Raw genomic sequence first — 21,814 nt, 5'->3', positions numbered from 1 at the left:
GTGGCGCCCCCCCCAGGCTTTTCTCCAGCGTGTTTCCCCAGCATGCGACATGATGACATCACACACATAACAGAGAAGCTGAAGCAGGATAGAGTTAGAGAGACCAGAAGTCACTGCCGCTTCCCTTGGCTCTGACGTATCCCAGGCCATCCTAGAACCCCATCCTCCCGCCCATCCTGTACACAGTAGTCAATAGCCGGCTCCCCCCCCCCCCATGGGGGGATTTGGCGTCTCTGCCTTAGACACACCTGCGCTGAGGCTAACTCGTCTCCGGTGCTCAGCCAGTGGGCAGCGGCAGGCAGCAGCATGTCAGTGCGTCGAGTGTGTGCCGGCACCCACATAGACCCCACATGCAGCTTGCTCCCCCAAGCGGCAGCTGAGGCTGCCTTACAGTAGTTACGCCAATGACAGTTGGTAATCTCTCCTTGTGCGTCTGCTGAATGACCTGGAACATGTGACCTGCGAGGTGGTCTGGAAACTGTGGAAGATATTTGCAGCCACTCACTAAGGATATTTCCAATTTTGACTCACATGAGCTAATTATTTATTATTAATCATTTCTATGGAGTCACAAGGGTACTGTTGTACCTAACAAAATACATAGACGAATGGGCAAAATAAAAAAAATAGTGACTTAGAATACTTGACAATGTAGGACATGTATATAAATAATGCTGCATCCGGGACATGACACGGGCATAAAAATCTGTATGGCAGAAACCAAGGGTTAGGTGTCTTTGTAGGGAATATGGAGTAAAAGAGAGGTTTAAGTATGGGGAGAGCGCAGACATGCAAGTGACACAGATGGGGTAGAAGTAAGCAGGCAACAGAGGACTAGGATCAGAGACCCCAAGTAACTGTCGGCTCTGACATAATATTAAGATCATGGATGACAGATTTTAGGGTTAGATAAGGGGGTAGGGTTAGACTGCAATGAAAGTTAGGTTAAGGTTTGGCTAGAATTAGAGTTACATAAAGGTTTGGAGTGGATGGTAATGAGGGTTTGGCAGGAATTGGGGTTTGGCAGGAATTGGGGTTAGCTTTAGACTGCAGAATGGATTATTTTACATTCAAAGTAAATGTGAAATTGCATTGTCAATATGCCATCTGTGGACATTCTGACAGAGTCCATGTGGTAAACGTCCATATTTGACACAGCATTGTGATTGTTGACATTCAGCCCATGTTGACATGACAGGGTATTGTCTAATCGCTGTGACCAACTATCCCCCCACAAATGACATAACTCTCTTGTTGGATAAAATTGGCCACAGCAGCCATCTTTATTGAAACAATACAATTTTAAACAATAATCCAAAAACATTCCCACGGAAGGTGGTCCCCGAGGCCCTCAATAAATATATATCCACACCTCTAAGCACTTCCAGGAGCTCTTACCCCCAGCCGATAGCGATTGGCTCGAGGGCACCAATTGTACACACCCAGTGCTCATTAATTATCCTCACCCAGGGGAGTCCAGCCCCCTCATGGGGCCCTCCCCGCCGCATAATTAAGCCTCAATGCCACCAACCTCGAGGACCCCCCTCCGCACAGGCCACTGTGACAAAAAGACATCCTATCAAATATTCTGCCTAAACTATAAAAAATAGGGAAGGGTGGGTGGGAGCTGTTGAGAAAATCTCCCAGTGACCCCTATTTCCTGCCTGAACCCTGCTTATAAACCCCTCCAACACCCCGTTAAGCCCCTCCCCCTATGACCCTCTCCTTAAGCACTCCTCCTATGACTAACTGCTAGTCAGCTCCCTACAAACCCTGTCAGGGGAGCCTACCCCCAGGCTTTGCCTCCAGTCCGGCTCCTACATGACAGGGTATTGTCTAATCGCTGTGACCAACTATCCCCCCACAAATGACGTAACTCTCTTGTTGGATAAAATTGGCCACAGCAGCCATCTTTATTGAAACAATACAATTTTAAACAATAATCCAAAAACATTCCCACGGAAGGTGGTCCCCGAGGCCCTCAATAAATATATATCCACACCTCTAAGCACTTCCAGGAGCTCTTACCCCCAGCCGATAGCGATTGGCTCGAGGGCACCAATTGTACACACCCAGTGCTCATTAATTATCCTCACCCAGGGGAGTCCAGCCCCCTCATGGGGCCCTCCCCGCCGCATAATTAAGCCTCAATGCCACCAACCTCGAGGACCCCCCTCCGCCACAAAGCACGAGGTTAAACCCTTAACCCCGTGCGCCCCCCCCCACATCCGGAACGTTGTTTCTATTCCTCTTGTAGTCCCAAAGACCAAACATCTATCCCCACAGCATTCATGTGCACACCGTCACCTCTCCAAAATGCCCCGGCACCAGACTCAAGTTCCCTGTGCCTCACCACAACAGCCCCGTTCCTGGCCATAAAACGCCCAATCGCCCTGTTAACTTTAATCCGTGCCTTATTGAGCTTGTCAGCCGACCTCGCATCCCTCCAATAATGGCGTGGCACGATGTCTGACCAAACCGTGATTAATTCCGGAAACATTGCCCATAACCGTAGGAGGTCAAACTTGATATCCCGTATCAACTCCCTAAATGGTCTGCTCCCAAGGTCATTCCCGCCCACATGCAGAACTAATATGTCGGGAACCCTATCGAGCCGAACAAAACGGTGAAATTCCTGTAACACTCCACTCCATACCATACCGCGCTTCCCCAGCCAGCGAACCAATGCCTCCTCTCTATCCAAACCTAGCTGGCGGCCGTTCGGTCTGACATCAGCCCGCAAAGCTCCCCATAAGACATATGAATGTCCTAAAATCCAAATCAGGCACGGGGACTGCCCTAAAATAGAAAGAACACAGTCAGCCTCAAAATTCCCCTAAACGAACATAGGAGCGAAAACGAGACGATTCCCACCGCCCAATACGCTTAATTAACTCATCTCCAAATCCCAGCCTAGCAGCCTCAGTTGCGGCCCCAATGCGGAAAGAGTGACCCGCGTATTCCTCCCCCTTGAGGCCCAACGTCCGCAGGACTGCTCTAAACACACTTGTGAACTGGAACCGTGATAAAAAGGATCCATTCGCATGCATCAGCAACGGATCCCTTTCCCTGCCCACTCTGACCTCTTTAAATATCCTTAGCCGTGCTACCGGGCACATATCCGAGCACCCCAATGCTAACCGGCACCCCACTGCTAACCTGCACCCCACTGCTAACCGGCACCCCACTGCTAACCGGCACACTATTACTGATTGGCACACTAACGGTAGCTGGTGTGCCCGCATTCTGCGGCGCCCATGCTGCCGCCGGGGACGGCCCCGCCCCCTGCCGCAAACCCACCAACCAATCTGCAAAACCACTCAATAATTCAGTAAAGCCCCTACTCATTTCCCCTTGGAGGGCTAACCCTCCCCCCCCTTGACTCTGTGCTAAAGCATTAACAGACATAGAGACAGACTCACCAGGCTGCCTGGGGGCTGTGAACCCAGCAGCCGCAGGTCCAGTGTCCTGACGAGACCCAGCCAGTGAAGAGGGACCAGGTATTTCTCCATCATCTGCCGACGCTGCCATCTCTCTTCTCCTGTCATCCCGACCCACAGGTATAGCACCAGCCGGCGTGACCTCGTTGGAGGCGGAGCCAGCTGTGCGTCTCTCGCTCCGTGTACCAGGCCTGCGGTCCTCAGCCTGTACTTCTGCCCCCCTGGCACGACTCACCCCGCGCTGGGCAGCAGCATGCCCCGCATGCCCCGCCGCTCCAGGTCCAGTACCACGCACCGCCGGATCTTCTTGCACGTGGGGGGGGGTCCCCCCCGCGCGGAGGGTTCCGCCTGCTGGTTGGATTCCTCCCAGACCTGGTCCTGCGGGCGGAAGGTGGCCGGCCCGCAGCCTGGCCTGGAGGGTCCCTGACGGGGCTCCTTGAACGGCGCTGAACCCTGGGGGACACAGATGGGCTGAAGCGCTCCGGAGGCCTGGACCTCCGAGGCCGTGCGCCCGCTGGAGCAGCCTCCTGCGTTGCTGCTCCCAGTCCCCCCAGCAGACCTGACATCTGCTGCTGCAGCCACTCAGCCCCTCTGGTGCCTGCTGCCTCCCTGAGGGCAGCCAGCGCTGCAGATACCTCAGCATCAGCGTTTGGGGAAGCCATGGGAGATGCAGTGCTGCTTAGCTGTTGAGAAAATCTCCCAGTGACCCCTATTTCCTGCCTGAACCCTGCTTATAAACCCCTCCAACACCCCGTTAAGCCCCTCCCCCTATGACCCTCTCCTTAAGCACTCCTCCTATGACTAACTGCTAGTCAGCTCCCTACAAACCCTGTCAGGGGAGCCTACCCCCAGGCTTTGCCTCCAGTCCGGCTCCTACAATATTGTGCCGACATCTGAATGTTAACATAATATACCACACCCTGCAAAACAATGGGGCCAATTCAGGTTGGCTCAGTAAACAGATAAGATCTCAGCTTACCGGGCACCTGAGGCGCCGCCTGTACAATTGTCTGCCCCCCCCACTGCCGCCGGTTCCCCTTATTAACATGCGAGCAGATGTGTAATGAAGACACCTCCCCTCGCATGTCTCCGCTGCAGGACAATCATCCAATGGTTGCTGACCATCGAATGATTTCTCCTGGAGCGCTGGGACGAAGACAGGGCGGTGGCTGATGTCCTGTGACAGGCAGACATTGTGCCATTTGCGTACCCATGGGAACGCCCAGTGTTTTCATGGGGATGCCCATAAAATGCTGGGCGGTCCCCGATGCCGTCTGCCCGATCTTTGCGAACGTCTCGGTGACGCTGAAGTGGCCACAGCAATTCTCAAAGCGGAGCTGCGCACAATAAACCAGGCGCATACTCAGCCCCCCAAAACATTGGGACAGGGCCGAACTTGTTACATAGCGAGGGAACTAGAATCACCCCCCCCCCAATGTTTCCAAAGGCCTGTGCAGCAGAGTTTTACAAAGGCAGCGCTCACAGGGGTGTGTTCGCCTTTCACCCAAATACAAAGGCAGAATGAATGGCAGAGTTCATGGTGTTATGTATTCCGAGCCCAGCTGTGACTTATGACACAGAATATTTATTACAATCAGCAACCCCCATAGTCCTCTGGTGCCCCTCCGTCACTGATGGTCACCCTAACCCCTCTAATCACCACTGAAGAGCTGCAGATAGCTCCTTTGTACTTGTGCCTCTGTCTGTTGTAGTCTGCTATACTGGAAGTGCCGGAGTCACTGAGCATATTCCGTGCAGCCTTGAAAATGCAATCCCAGCAATGCAGATTTTATCCTTGGAAGGTACCGAGATAGCTGGAAGCCGCCAGAGTCTTGACGCTGAGAATTTCAAGAAGCTTGGAAGGAATCAGAGACTGTAGCCAAGTTTAACAGTCAGGACCATTTAATCTGGGGTGAGGCTTAATTACATTTAAAGTGGTCCTGTCACCATGAATTAGCATTTTCTGAATCAATAGTCAAAAAATACATTAATATCATATAAACCATCTACTCCAGAACTAAAGCTGTTTACTGTTATTTTCTCTCTCCATTTCTCCTCATGCCTCCTAATATAGAGGGAAGCCTATTATGCGTATAGGACGGGAGACACAGGTGTACCTGTCTACTACTGCCGGGGAAGCAGATGGGTTTTGAGCAGAACCAATATACAGCCCATTTAGTCTCGAGACATTCACCTCATGCCCACTGGCGTAACTATAGCACCGCAGCCCCCGCCACCGCGGGGGGGGGGGGGGGGCGCTGTGCATTTCGCTGGTCCCGGCGGCTCCGTTCTTCTGCTGAGGACCACCACAAAATGGCCGCCCCCATATAGCACACAGTTCTCTGAAACTGTCTGCTGTATGGGGGCGGCCATTTTGTGGTGGTCCTCAGCAGAAGAACGGAGCCGCCGGGACCAGCGTGAAAGGTAAGGCTGCGGGGGATTGGGGGGGTTTAATGGGCGGCGGGGGCGCCCAAAACGTAGCTACGCCGCTGCTCATGCCTCAGATTCCTAAGGACCCGAAAGGCTGCATTCTCATTCATATTGATTCAACTCCCAAAATATCTGCCTCCATGTTTCTCATGGACAAAAACTGGCAGGAGAAACCCGAGGGTCCCGTTTAGGTGACACCAAACAATGGGGCAGATGTATTATAGCGGCGGCATATTAACATCTTGTCTGCCGAAGCGGGGGAGCGCAAAGAGACAACATGGAGACAGCGCTTCAGTTTAGATCTCCTTCCCCCCGACCTGCTGGACAGGGCATGCACAGGATCTCCAGCGCAGCCCAGAGCCAACAGCAGGGACAGCACTGTCCCTGCTGTTGAGATAGGGCTGCGCCACCCTGCTGCTAGCCAAATGGATACATACATTCGGCCTGTAGATAGGGCCCTGTCATTAACCGCTCATTCATACATGGGGAGAAGCTATATCAGTGCCAATGATACCCCTTCTCCTCTATAACGCACCGTCATACAGCTGACCCAGTGTGACCACTCAATATTTTTTATTTCTTCACAGAAAAATGGAATAATTTATTACAAACTAGCTTAGGGAACCAGCGTTGCCTGGGTTTGGTTGTGCAATTAGCATTACTTTATACTTCTTTTGTTTTAAGCTTATTCGCTCGCCATGCCCATGGTGTGACCGGCATACACCTCTCTGTGGTGGGCTCCCAGATCTGACCACAGTTTTTATTAAACCCCATGTCCTCTACCCCCTCTATGTTATGCAACTCTGCCATATCGCATCCCTGACCCACTTTGTGTAATGGCTGGACATCTTTGTGGGCCCCCGGTACCCTGGCGGTGTCGGGATTGCGGGTGTTAGTGGCTGTAAAACTTAATCTGGACCCAATCAGTGTCTTATACCCCAACTATGTTATGAAACTTTAACATATGTTGCTTCCCTGATCCACTTTGTGTGGTGGCTGGACCTCTTTATGGGGCCGAGGGACCCACATGGGCCCCAAAAAGATTGTCATATGTATACCAAGTTTGGTGTACATTGTTCCAGGCATTCCAGAGTTATGCTGGAACATACATAAATACATACATACATACATACATACATACATACATTTTTATATAGAGAGAAGATAACAAGTTGCTTTATGTGTATGGATGCTGAAATCTTGAAAATAGTCATTTGTAAGTAATTTCTGCATCTTTGAACGCAGCTGTGATGTGTTAAAAAGCTGAGGCTTCTGTATTAAATATACACCTCTTGCCAGTATCTGCCATCCAAGTGCTGCGTCTGATACACCATCAGTTCCACGTTGCAGTATCGATCATCTGAGTAAGCAGAAGCTAACCCACAATGACCGCCAGAACTACTCACCCAGGGCCAGGAAAACAGCGTCAGTAGACACAATCCCTGGTCTTGGCAATCCTAGAAGATGTGGATGACATGTTCTTGTTTTTTTGGGAATGTTGGCCAGCTCTACTTAACCCTGCCCCCAAATGCTGACAGCCTACCAATAAGACTACAGCTTAGGTAGCACTGTGAGGTTTATTTACTGAGATGGGAGTTATATTGAAGATATTGGGATGTTGCTATAGGCAACCAATCAAGATATTTACTTCTTATTTAATTAGCACCTTCTAGAAGATAATATAATCTGATTGGTTGCCCAAGGCAAGATCCCATCTTCAAAAGAACTTAGTAAATAAAACCCTAAATGCGATAGCCCAGGTCCCATTCTGTACATGCGTAGCCGCCCCACCATCTGACGGAGGCCCTAAAGTCATATCATTCCTTTATTTCTTCACTATCCCAATAGGGTATGAGGAAAAAGTCTTTATTGGACAGGGTGGGAATATCCGTCTGGGACACCCCACTTCCCCAGACATACTTATCAGCAGGGCTATTTTTCTGCAGGCTCCAGCAGGAACTGAGGCCCTTATTCTAGTTCACTCTTTCTGACAAAATATTTCTTAGATGGACAAAACCATGTGCGCTGCAGGTGAGGCAGGTGTTACTTGTGCAGATATAATTAGATTTGGGTGGGGTTTTACACCTGCCTCACCTGCAGTGCACATGGTTTTGTCCATCTAAGAAATATTTTGTCAGAAAGAGTGAACTAGAATAAGGGCCTCAGTTCCTGCTGGAGCCTGCAGAAAAATAGCCCTGCTTATCAGACTGATACACTAAGCTTCAAAAGTGATAAAAAGGAGAGTGATAAACAGCCAGCCAATCAGCTCCTATCTGTCACAGATTGTGTTTGAAAAATGTCAGACAGGAGCTGATTGGTTGACTGTTTTTCACTCTCCGTTTTATCATTTTTAAAGCTTAGTGTATCTGTCCCTGAATGCTAAATTACTTTGTTTTTAACATTATTCAGCTGCAATGACTGCAATCGAAGTTGGTGGGGAATTTGGAATTTGAAGGTTGCAGTTCCTATATCTATGTGATATCTTGTTAATGTTTATATATATTATTTTGGTTTTGAAAAGGGAAAATATAATGAACAGACAGGAAGTTATGGCAAAAAAATGAAGTGAAAATAAGCTTATGCTGGGTAACCACCGGAGCAAGATGGCAGACCCGCCATCACACCGGCAGCGACCTAGTCCGGTAAGAATACACACTTGCCAGCCGGATCTGTCATCCAGCTTGGCAGACATTTGAATCTACCTGCCCAGCTGTGATGTCAGTCTTTACTGTTAAGCCCCGCCGACACGCCCCGAGCGACGCGCTAGGCACAGATCGCTCAGCACATCCCGCGGCACTAGTGATGCACCCCACGATGCTGTGTGCTGAGCGATCCTGCTGAAAAGGGTTTTTCCTATTGTTTACAGGCAAAACCCCAGCAGGAAAGAAAGTGCAAGCACTGTGTTTCCCTGTGGGCGATCGCGACGCACTGGACCACCCATCGCCATTGCTGCAGGGCACACACAGAGCAACAAGTGAAGAAGTTACCCAGAACAACCAATCAGCTTCTGCTATTTATCTAGCATGTCTTTGAAATTACAGAAGCTGATTGGTTGCAACTTCTCCACTTGATCTCTTTCCAATTCTTGATACATCTCCCCTGAATTAATAATAACATTTGCTGCAGACTTTATCTCCATTAGCTGTTGCTATCTCTGTTACCGTTTAAGGGTGCTAAGTGGAGTTTCTATGGGATCTCTAGGTCACCAATGCCTCTGCCATGTGCTATATTTATCTAGGCGGAAAATGAGCAATCACCACAAGCTTTGTTCCATGAATGTCACAGGTAAAGAGCCCCTGCAGTTCAATGGATTATTTAATGGCATAATGAAATAGAGCAGTATGTAAATGGCTGTGTGGAAGAGCTCAGAAGTGCATCGCAGCTGTAGACATCAATAGGAATATACATAGTTACATATCGGAAATGGAAATATAATACCCCTTTCACATCGCACTTTTAAAACGGTATATTGCCGTTTTTTTCCCTTTTTAAAACGTTTAAGCCTGCACTGTGAATGCACCACAGCCAATTTACCGTTTCAAGTTAACTGGCATTTCGAACCGTGTAAAAAGCAGAGTCCTACACGGTTCCTTGCCGTTTTTTGTGCAATGTGAATGTGTACAGTTTGTCTGAAACGGTATTTCAGGCAAACAACACAAGCACAAGCACAATTTGTGGCGCCCCCTCCCCTCCTATATGTCAGCAGGCACCGGGGATCGAGCGGGGTAGGCTGGACGCAAATAGCCAGCGGAGGTGAGCGCTGGGGCTTGGAGATCTCTCTCCTCCACTCTTCTCCTCTCCCCGTCTCCCTGCTTACTGCGTCCGTGCTGACAGCTCAGTTTTCCACCAGCCGCGCTGTTCCTGGCCACAGTGATCAGACAGCCTATCTGATCACTGTGGCCAGGAGCGGCGAGGCAGGCAGAAAACTGTCTCAGCTCACCTGCGAACTGCCATCCCCGTTCGCCTAGTACATTCTCCGGGGGGCGGGGGGGGGGGGGGAGGCAGACTGGAAGGAAAGCCCGGGGGCTGTGTGATCAGCGGGTGAGTCACCCGGATCGGGTCACCGCCAGTCAGCCACGTCTCCTCGGTGCCATCCACACAGCTGACCCCTCCCCCGGCTCACAGCTGACACATTGTTGTCACTCCGGTTAATCAATATGCGATCAGCAAGGTCGCGGCCGCCGCGGGGTCACAGGGGGCTGATTCGCCGCCGCCGCCTCCCCCAGGACCGTGCGCGACCCCCGCTCCCCTCAGCAGTCACTCAGCTCACTGCCCTCCCGAGCTAATCCCACGGCCATCCTCCCTCTCCCCGACTGGTATTACAGCATCGTCACCCCGCTCCTCGTCATACCCCCGCCCGCTACATGTAACCGAGGCTCTGCCGCACGCCGTCCCAGGGCTCCATCTCCCCTCCGCGGCTCTGTCCCCCTCTACCCCCGGCTTCACTGCGCAGCGCGACCGCCCGAACCATCAGAGCCCCGCTGGGACATAGGCAGCTGGGGGACACTCGGGAGGCTGCACGCATCAACGTGCCCGCAGGGTCAGAGGACAAGTGTCTGCCCGGGACTCGCTGCTGCCCGGCTACCCTGCTCCTGTCACCCGCCGCCCTCCTCAGTCTCTCACCCGACTGTCACAACAACACAACACTATCTGTACTGCGGGCCGACGGGTCACGTGTCCCAACAACAGCCAATCCCCTGGCGTCACTTCCTCTGGCACTGATACTCATATGACAGGCAATCGTCACACACTGCCTTGAAACGTGTTCTGGATGAAACGTTTCAAGTGCTATGTGAATGACACTTAACCGGTATTTAAAACGGTAATCTGGGTCACTGTTAAGGCTCTGACCCGTTTTAATTACCGTTTTAAAATACCGGTTTTTAAAACGTGTCTGCGATGTGAAAGGGGTATAACTGTCTCTGCAAGGAGTAGGTAACTGGCTGGGCACCGTGAGGCTCTGGGTGTTGTACTGACTATGGGAGCGGGTAAAACGTGCAATACATTGGCATTTTCTGTGATATGCATGCAAAGCTCAGGGAACAGCAGTAATCCCCCATTCCTGTAGCTGAGCAAACCACACAGATACTGGAATAAGAGGAAGAGAAGACTCATTTCCCCCATCACTCTATTATTTACTATTGTCTTCCACATTAATATCACACTACCGGCCATCATTCCCATGTGGAAAATGAGATGATGTGCCTCAGCCAGAGGCAGACGGGACCCCAAGACACCAGTTTGAGGCCCTATTCTCTCGAACAGTCCATAGCACAATTTTTGTTGCTGCTAATTGCACTCGGCATTGATAGAGTACCGTGGCCTGTGTACAGTCTACCGATAAATGCTGAGCTGTGTGAACATCGGCATTGCATACAAATCTGAATCAGGTTCTAGGTCTTTTGGAAGTAGGCTCAATACCTGCATCACAATTCAAGTACACCGACTGCCCTCATACAGGGGATGGCCCCATTTTTTGTGTCAAAACAATTTTTATCCTAACAAAGAACATCAAAAGGACTTTGGGAGCAGCAGTGCCATCTTTCCTATTGGCTTAATGAGCAGTTGCCCAGGGGCCCAAGGATTCTAGGGGCCCACCCCAATGGGGAAGACGGCACTACCCGGGGAGCTGCCTGCGACTGCGGTGACGTGCAGCGGGGATCCGGGAAGCGGCGGCTGGAAGCTTGTAGTGCTATTTGCCGGGCTGCGGGGCCGGAAGCGTTGCTGATTTTGAAAAGACTGGCCGTACGCTGTTTGGCTGGACGCTCAGCCATGAGTCTTTTCAAAATCAGCAGCGCTTCCAGCCCAGCAAATAGCGCTACAAGCTCCCAGCCCCTGCTGCCCGGACGACGCTGCAGCACATTGATAATGTCACGCGGTAGTCATTCAGTGCTCCTCTGGGAATGTATTGGAGAGTCAAGATATCTTTATGGGGCCCCTTGGGAACTGCTGGACCCTAGGCAGCCACCTAGGTTGTCTTGTGAAAAATCCACTTCTAGCCCCAGTCCATAAAAAAACAACAACACCCTCACTTTCCCATCAATGTCCCCACCGTTTTTTTGTGGAATGTAAATTGGGGTTCTCCTGCTTAACACTGGAGTGTTATCAGGTATGCAGGATTTCATAGTATTTTCATGGAAATACTTCCCTGAATATACATACGTGTGTGTGTGCACGCGCCCACAATACTACCTTCTGAATTTCCCACAGTATAAATAGAGGCCATCCTGCTCGATTTTCCACTAAATACATTTATCATTTACTATTTGCAGCTTATTCCACCAAAACACACATTATCAATGCGGCTGGTTACCGCAGATATTTAGTGTCACCCCATGTATAAAAGAGGGCCCACAGCAGATACCTTTCACAACCCTCCCCAGCAATAGCCGCCGCGCATGTGTGGTCAGGAGACTGTAAATGACCAGCAGAACCAGCACTGAAGTGAACACATCTCATTAATATCGTACCCGTATTGCATTGCAAATGTGATTATTGATATATGGGCCCAATAAAAAATCATCCCTACCAGTGTTCCCTCTAAGCTGTGCGCACGTGCGCCCGCACACAACTCGATGAGTGTGCGCACAGACATGATAACAGAGCGCACAAAGCATCAGTGGTCCCTTTTTGCAGTTGTGGATTCAATTAATGTGTGTTTCACCCATTAACTACATTGGGTGCTGTGTTTTGAATGTTTACATGTTTAATATCATTTTGAAGTAAAGTTAACACAAATGCTGAACGTCATTTTCCAGTTATATATGTGACGCACAAAAATTTTAATTTCCTTCCAAAGTTGCACAGCCAAAATCTTTTGCCGCACACAGCCTTCGTAAAATTAGAGGGAACATTGATCACTACTGCATTTTGCGATTTCACATCACTGCTGAATTTCCTGATAATTATATAGGGGCCCATTTACTATAGTATCGCATAATCAATGCTCTCTGGGAATCTATGACCCAGGATCGCAGTGCAATATTCGATCCTTTCGGGCAACGTCCCTGCAGGTGCTACAATGGGCTACTGCAGTAGCCCCGGGACCTGCAGTAGCCCCCGGACCTACTGCAATGCAGTATGATATTGAAACATCTGGCAGCATCGCATCCTCCATAGAAACCCTATGGGGGAATGTGGCTGGCGGCAGGGCAGGAGGGATCGCAGCAGGGTACCAACTGTGGTACCTCCGTGATCCATGCTTTTTTTTACTAGGTAAACCCTACGATCAAGGGAAATCCAGTGCTAGCAATGTGATAGCAGGTGATAGCGACATGCGGGACCACGCATCACCATTGCTAGAGGGCAAACACACGGAGTGGTCCATGCTCTTCAGATCGCTTAGAAAAGGGGCTGTGTGTGCCCCTTAAGTGTTTGGCTTGAACAAGGTAACAATTTCCTGTTATTACCAGCACAAGTTTCCTAATTGCACATATATACAGTATATAACCTAAATTGCCCATGAGACCATGACCACGGACACAGTGGGTGACATTTAATAGGATGAGAGATTTAGTCACTATCCGAAATTGCCCATTATCACACTTTTTAAGATCGCATTTTTTTTGCTGCAAATTCGCATATTTAATGAGCTGCGTGTTCCAGGCAAAAAAGTGTGATATGGTGCGATAATGGGAGATTTTTAGTCATGAAAATGTGCGGGAAAAAAATTACGTGAGGTACCCCCTCCTGAGCATAATCAGCCCTGGGCTCATTGAGCCGGACCTGGTTCCAAAAATACGGGGGACAACAAATCTGGGGGTTCCCCGTATTTTGAAACCAGGTCCGACTCAATGAGCCCGCAGCTGGTTATGCTCAGGAGGGTGGACCTCACGCCATTTTTTTTTTATTTAACATTTACACATTTTTTAAGACAGGCGGATGCACAGATCTCAATGATCTGTGCAGGGTTCTGGCAAATTGACCTGTCAGAACCTGGTCTGCATGTGTTATTTTTAGTAACATTTTCCCGTTTTCGCATCTCAAATATGCGATTTGTATACTTTATAATGGAAAAACATCTGGATGCGAGTTCCGGCGTTACTAAAAATCACAATTTCTCATCAAAATCCACATTTTTTGCTGTTCTTTGCATCTCATCAAATATGCGATTTCGGAAAAACTTGCGATTTCATCCGTTTTTGTCACAAAAAAAATCGCACAAATTAAATTTTCGCATCTCATTAAATGTCACCCAACATGTCACACATAGTATCATGCACTAACAAAGAGCAGACCAAATCTATTGTTTATCCAATTACATTTCTTTTGTTTGCATACCGGTGCTCAGTTATATCCACTGTGACTCTAGAATGGTAATTCTAAGCTGGTGAAATTGTGTCATTTTGGTGATAATGGTACAATCATTTTGTTCAACAAATATAGAAATTTTACATAAAAGTTATGTATAAATATTCCACAGCAACAGACACAAAATACATTAACATTGAGTTAAGGTAATTATATCATTGTTTCTTGTAAAGACCACATGTTTCTGACCACATTACCAAACCATAGTAATATATGTATCCTACCCAAGATAATTTTACATTTATGGTCCTATACTAGGGAACATAAATACAGTGTTTTATCTTGAACCCTTTATTTGAATACTAAAGGAAAAATAAATGTATTCAGCTTTATTACATTGTTAAAGATACTCAATATGTTCATGTCTGTGTAATCACACAATGCTTCTCAGCCAGTACATGAGGAAATAATAAAAACATGTTCTCTAAGGAAAAGCAAACGTAATAGTTCCCGCTCTGTAATCACTCTGTAATCACTCCGGAATTGTATAAACCCCTTTGCAATAGGGTTATACATAGTGAGTTAGAGATTCCAGTGAATTTCATCCCATATAACAATGATTGCTAAACAGTATAGCAAGACAGCATTCGAACAATCAAACACATTTTCAATTAGATTTTAACAAATGCTAACACAAACAAATACATTGTGAGTCCTCTAGACAACTGCTTCATTGACACATCTGTTTCATTGACAGACTCTGTGGGGAATATTTACTAAGCTTGTCATTGGTTGTGGAGGCAGTTTTAAGAGTAATAAGATTAAGTGCAAACTACTATGCTTATGTATTTATTATTATTTATTGGCCTTTTCATTTTCGAAGCAAGAACCATTGACAATCTATAGCTATAAAAAGCAGGCCATATATACATTTATCATTATATATTTACAGGCAGTAACAGGTGTTTTCCCCCCAAAAAATTGCTACAATAGAATTACTTTTAGGAGTAAATTTACTAAAGCTTCTAAAAATTAAAAGAGGTGTTATTTCCCAGAGCAACCATCAGATTCTACCCCAGGTGCAATTTGGGCCTTCCTCCTCCACTCCAACCCATGTACACAATATTCCACACAGCAGTGGGCCTCTTAGTCCTGAGGGGCCCCGATGCAATGCACCTGTTGCACCAATGATACTTCTGCCTCTGGGGGTATGGATAGGGCAAGGGTAGGGTAAAGAAGGGCTTGTAGGGTATGGGGTGGTAAGTCGCAGGGAGGAGACCTGATCTGGCACCCAAACAGCCTGTACAAAAAGTAAGGGCAGGAACACAGTTGTAGAATGGACATGGAGATAAGGAGCACAGTTGTCATGGACAATGGTAAGGAACAAGAGAGAAGAGGGTTGTGGCTGTGAGGGTGTATAATCCAATGAATAATAATATGTGTTTGGTGGGTGGGTGCGCCATGGGCTTATTGCTTGCCCACATTTATATCCAGACAATAATAACCATAATGCAGAAGCTTCTTTGCTGGCCTAGAAAATTCAGAATGAGCCTCTTTTTCACATGAGAGCATTTGACTGCACAAAACCCTATTAAAATACCCATAGATTAGCAAATTGTTTTATTTAAAATATAAGAATGCACCTATCCTTCAGATTCAAGTAATCCAATTGGAAGTGCAGGAAATGACTCCTGTTTGTTGTAGATTGTTGTTAATTTCAACTCTCGAATCTGTCAGAATTGGTTTGTTTTATTTTTTTCCCTCAAATAAATGGTCTAATTCATGGAATTTGGAGCAACGTTTTAATCTTTGCCCATCTGCTCATTTTTTTTGTATATAAATCTCCCGAGAAGATACTGAAATGTGATTAAGGGTTTGGAACTCACTTGAAGAAGTCGTCTTTGCAGTAAACATTTCCCGCCCGGGAGAAGCATCGTTCGGCCAGGGGTACCTGGCACTCGCAGCACTTCAGGCACGCACTATGCCAGTGACGATCTAGAACCTTCAGGATGAATTTATCCAGTATGTGTTCGTTACATCCAGAGCAGCGCGGGATCTCTGTGCAAAGAAGAAAGCAGACAGCCATCAATGGGAGACACAGTAACGCTCAAATATTGCTTCTGTTCTCACAGCACAACGTGTTGCTAATATGTCATCCAACACCTTCTGACATGCTTATTAAATGCCGTTTCTGTTCACATGGTGAATACAAACTCATTGTGCAGCTAACACACTCACAAGGTAAAGTCAACAGGATTGGAAAGCCGACACAAGTATTAAGTCAACAATGGCAAGGTCAATAGTCAAAGGGTTGACATGAGGTTTTCACTATTATTTTGTCTTGAATGTCGACATAGTCAACATGGACACTAATACCGCCTTTGCTTGCATGGCTCGATGCGCTCACCATGCTTTGGGAACGGTGCCTCGCAGTGCTCGGCACACTATTTTATTCTCCCACCATGCCGTAGTGGATGCTAGGACATGGAATACCTCCTGTCGGCACATGTCTCAAAAAAAAAGTGAAAAACTCTTGTCGACATTTTGATGGTCGAACTTGCCATTGTCAACCTTCAGTGGTAGACCTAAATAGGGTCGACCTGGTGACCGTACCCTGCATATCATAGCAGTAAATGAAAAATATATATATTTTTGTCCTTTTTATCAATCTAGCTAGGACATTTGTAATCTGTAATGACCCCATGTATCACCCAATGTGAAAAAGTCATATAGAAACATGAGACGACAAGGCTCCCCCCCTCCCCCCCCCCCCCCCCCCCCCCGGCAGCACAGCCCCACCAACAGTTCAGCTCAACCTACAGTACAGCCCCACCCACAGTGCAACTCCACTTGCAGCACAGCCCCACCCACAGTACAGCCCAACTAACAGTACAGCCCCACCTGCAATGCACCCAACCTACAGTACAGCCCCACCCACAGTGCAACTCCACCTGCAGCACAGCCCCACCCACAGTGCAGGCCACTCACAGTGCAGCCCAACCTACATTACAGCCCCACCTGCTGTGCACCCAACCTACAGTACAGCCCATCTGCAGTACAGCTCCACCTGCAGTGCACCATGGTGTTACAAAGATGCAGTTTTTTTGCCTTTTTTACATTATTTGCAGCTCTGAATCAGCCCCTATATAGCTTTCACCCATTAAGTAATGCCTAACAGATTGAAATAGCATGAATGGTTTGCTCTAGGCTTATTACCACCATTGCTTTCTAAAATGTGAATGTAGTAGTATTTAACATTTTCAGAACACAGCACAACCTGTTACTTGTGTGTTTATGTGGTAACAGTCCTTATCGCCAGCATCTCAGCAGCAAAATGAGTTATCTGCCTAGTAGAAGGTCTAAACTATCAATATCCTGACAGGTTCTAGAGGGGTGACTAGTGAGGGAATATGGGTGTGAGAGGTCATTTCAGCTGAAATGTCTACCTCCCAAATAGGCATGAAACTAAACATAAAAAAGGATTTGAAATGAAACACTGGAGATGCAACTGAAGTCCACAATTTCACCTTTTAATTCAAGCGGTTTGCCAAAAATATTGTATTCAAAGTTTAGGCATTTCATCCATTTTATACACAGTGTCTTCAAATGTAATTAGACAGATTAGCATAATCACAAATAAAGAAGTACATTTTTATTGGTGTGTTGAGAATGATTTCCAGGCAATTGCTGCCAGAAGTCTGCAAGCCAAATTCTGGGTGTCCTCCTTTGTTGTACTCTGTTAGGCCTTTACTGAAACTGTCTTCAATTGTTTATTTAAGGGTCTTTCTGCCTTTTTTTTTCTCCATAAAGTAAAATGCAGACTCGATCTAGTTCCGATTAGGTTATTAATTGCAGAATATCCCATTTATTTGCCTTAAAAGCTCCTGAGATGCTTGCACGTGTTTTGGGTCATTGACCACCCAATCAACTTTAATGAATTGGCTGAATCTAAGCAGCTTGTATATCTCTATATACTTCAGAATTCATCTGGCTGCTTCTGTCATATCATCAATAAACAATAAACCCTAGTGCCATTGGAAACCATGCATGCTCATTCCATCACAATGTGTTTTACAGATGAGGTGCAGCCATCCCAAGCCTTCCCCATACTTTTAACTTCCCCTCATTCTAGGTTCAGGTATTATCTATCCAAAGAATGCTGTTCCAGAATTGGGCTGGCTTTTTTAGATTTTTTGGCAAAGTTTATTCTGGCCTTTATATTCTTGAGGCTTTTGAATGGTTTGCACTTTGTGTTGGACCATCTTGACTTTGAACTCATGAAGTCTTCTCTTTATGATACACTTGTATATCGATATGCCTACCTCCTGGAGTGTTCTTCCCTTGGCAGGATGGTGTGAAGAGGTTTTTCTTCAATGCAAGTTCAGATCTTGGGCCTTATTCTGGTTGGAGCGGCCGGGCCGTACGCGCACGTCCCGGGGTTTTTAATGATCTGCGCATGCGTACATTCGCTAATGCGCAGGCGCGAACACTCCACAACGCTCACGGACGGGTCTCTACGTGCGAAAAAACCTGTACGCGAGTGTACGGGCATTGGGGGCGGCATAGGGGCGTGTTGAGGGGAGCGGCCCAAATAATGAGGGAAAATGGGCGTAAATATGGGCGTACACGGGGGTGTGCACCAAAAATGAGCGGTGCTACTACCGCACGATCGACTAAAGCACCGTTCATTTCGGACACAAAACAGGCGGCCGCCAACCGCCATCTCAAACCACCCCTACAGATACCGCATGCCAGCGTGCGCCTGGGTTAGCTAATTTACGCGGATTACTACCAAACACATACACCTGAATGTAATAACCAATGCTGCAGTCTATTAAGTCCAAACCATGATTTCACTACCTGCAAGCCACACACAGCACTCTAACACATTGGAAGCTTATCTTTCTATACTTCTCTTCATTTAAAGGTTTGTTTAATTTAAGGTAAGAATCTTTGTAAGACCTGCTTATATATGCAAAGGTAGGTATTTGTTAAACAGTTAGACACATTCACTACGTGCTTTCATAGACTTTACACAGTAGCACACTCAATCGACACAAGTCGACATGTGTCAACGTGTTCACTCTAATACAAACATAGGTTTTGTATTTATGATACAATAACATAAACCACATCTAACACCTACAAAGGATGTTTCAGCAATGTTTTAATCCCATGGCCACTATTTTGCACATTAATTAATTCAATTAATTAATTAATTTTCATAATTATAGTTGAAAGGGAAGATATGCTGGTCCATATATGTGAAGGGTATGTCAGCGTACACGGACGTACGCTCACTCTCACGAGCGGTGACATAAGCTGACTTTTCTATTGAAAACAATAGGGACCCGTCCGTGCAAGCTGGCGTACGCTCAGATAGCCGCAAGAAGACGGTGGGAAGACGGCCGAGAGACGTCCGTAAACGGTGGTGTACGCTCAATTGTACGCCAGTTGTCGGAGTGTAAGGGCTGGCCCGTCCGTGTACGTTGGCGTACGCACATTTGTACGCCACTCCCCTTCGACGTTGTTTCTGTCCGTACGTATGCGGCTGAGTTGTGGGTGGACTTAACCCCAACGGCCGCGTGCGGATAGCGTACGTTAATAGCGAACGTACGCACGTTTGGCCGCTCCAACCAGAATAAGGCCCCTTGTGTTTTCTAGCTCACCATTGTCAAATCAAATAATGGAAAGGCACTGTCCCTCATAATTGTCCACTTCATAATGAGAGTAACCAAATAATTCATTATTTTTTCGCCGATTTTATCCTCCCCCCATATTTCCAATACAAGAAATTAAAACTATTGGACGCTGAAATGCCTGGATAAAAATTCTTCAAAGCAGCAAAGTAAAGAGCCTCTTTGGCACCCACCTGGTGATTGATCACATAAGGGTTTCTTTAAGGTTCGCGAACTCTCTCTGATTTTTTTTGTCAAGCCTACGGATGGCCTGCTCACTTGAATTGAGAGCTCTGTTGAGATTGCATGTTGTTGATTCACTGCAACAACTTCCTTCAAAATGCAAATGTCACACTTGGAATCAACTCCACACATTTTCCTGTTTCCTTTTTAAAGAAATAATGAAGTAAGAACCCAATACATGGGGTCTGAGGGCCCCTGGAAGAATGATGGACTGGCAGTGGATGAGCAATACTATGTTGAAAATATATAGGAGGCTAAAGTGTTACAATGTACTGCGTACTCACAAAAGTCAATGCAGCCACCACAAATGCAACTTCTGGGGCTTAGCCCATAGGGTAACACATAGGGTGAGATTTAATAGGATGAGAGATTCAGAAAGTGAGAGATTTGGGAAGAAATCTCCTGGTTTTTTTAAAGCGGCAATCATTTACACTGCAAAATCAAACTGGTTTTGCAGTGTAAATGATTGCCGCTTTAAAAAAACTGGAGATTTCTTCCCAAATCTCTCACTTTCTGAATCTCTCATCCTATTAAATCTCACCCATAGATTCTGGGCACTTAATGTGGCATCTAGGGGTTACAGTGCATTATCCTAGGGCAGGGGTCCTCAAACTATTTTGCTCTAGGACTCCATAAAATAACACAATAAAAATAATGACAGGACCCCAGCAAGTTACTGCAGAAGATCATCACATCACATGTGTAGTCAGCAGACAGCACATACATAGAGGCACAAAATGATGGGAGGAGTCTAAAATAACAGACAATTCTACAGATTTTTCAGACTCCTTGAATTACTGACTGAGAATAGAAAAGTCATAGGCCTGATGGTCAGCAACATGGAGTCGCAACCCCATGCTGAGAAGGTCGGGACCCACTTTGGGGTTAGGACCCACAGTTTGAGAACCACTGCCCTAGGGTTAACCATGTAGAGAAATTGACTAAGAATTGAATAGCTCCTTCAATTAAACCCAGAGCTTCACCCAGAGGGTTGCATCTGCCCCACAGAAACTAAACAGAGCCCAAGCTATCCAACATTTCAGATTGTATTCATTCTGTCATCAGGGATTTGTTAGAATAAATGTGTCTCAAAGAGCATATAAAACATTACAACATTAGGATTTTTTTTTCACGAACGACCACGAGGATGGACAAGTAGGCTATTGGCTATGCAATTTACTGCCCTAGAAATGAAACTAGACTTATATATTACCTATTGCCCATTTCGGTGCAATGTATATACAGTACACACATACAGCTTGATTTAGGACTAGGAAGTTTCTTTAAAATAAATAAATAAAACAATCTTGCAATTAGTTGCTACTTGGCTTCTATAATAAAACTGTCTGCCAATATCAACTCTGAATCATGGGAGATTGGGCGCTCAATAATATTGATTTATGAGCTAAAGAAAAAAAAAAAACACTTTCCTGGGACGTGGAAATCCTTCTCAGAGGCTATACGATACAATAAAACACAGCAAAACCTTGCCTTTCTTCTAGCAACCAAACAAGATATGTTCATAAGAGTTATTGTATACAGAAATCTTCTTTTAAATATTAAAACAGCAAGAAGAAAAAAACAACATAACAGTGTTATTCCCATAGCGATATATATAAAGGCAAGTGCTCATATACTGCTAACTGTAAAGGTTTGATTTAGTGTACAGTGAAAGTCTTGTGTGATAAACCTGCTGCTCTCATGGGTTCTTAGTTAACAATGTAAGATAACGGGACGGGTGTGTAATAAATGAATAATCCATCTTTTGTCATG

The 21,814-nt window shown here is 46.6% G+C and overlaps 1 protein-coding gene across 1 annotated transcript in view; it reads right to left on the bottom strand.

The window, feature by feature from the left end:
* The window catches only part of LHX4 (LIM homeobox 4), a 68,960-nt gene that overhangs the window by 16,825 nt on the left and 30,321 nt on the right, over positions 1–21,814 (bottom strand). Inside the window, exon 2 of the mRNA XM_083157175.1 lies at positions 16,007–16,178. Within this exon, the coding sequence (XP_083013301.1) occupies positions 16,007–16,178 (172 nt within the window). The remainder of the gene's footprint in view (positions 1–16,006; positions 16,179–21,814) is intronic.

The sequence above is a fragment of the Crinia signifera genome, chromosome 8, assembly GCF_055691185.1.
Source record: "Crinia signifera chromosome 8, ASM5569118v1, whole genome shotgun sequence".
Classification (NCBI taxonomy): domain Eukaryota; kingdom Metazoa; phylum Chordata; class Amphibia; order Anura; family Myobatrachidae; genus Crinia; species Crinia signifera.
The sequence above is the reverse complement of the archived record's forward strand: the minus strand, read 5'-3'. Positions and strand labels throughout refer to the sequence as shown.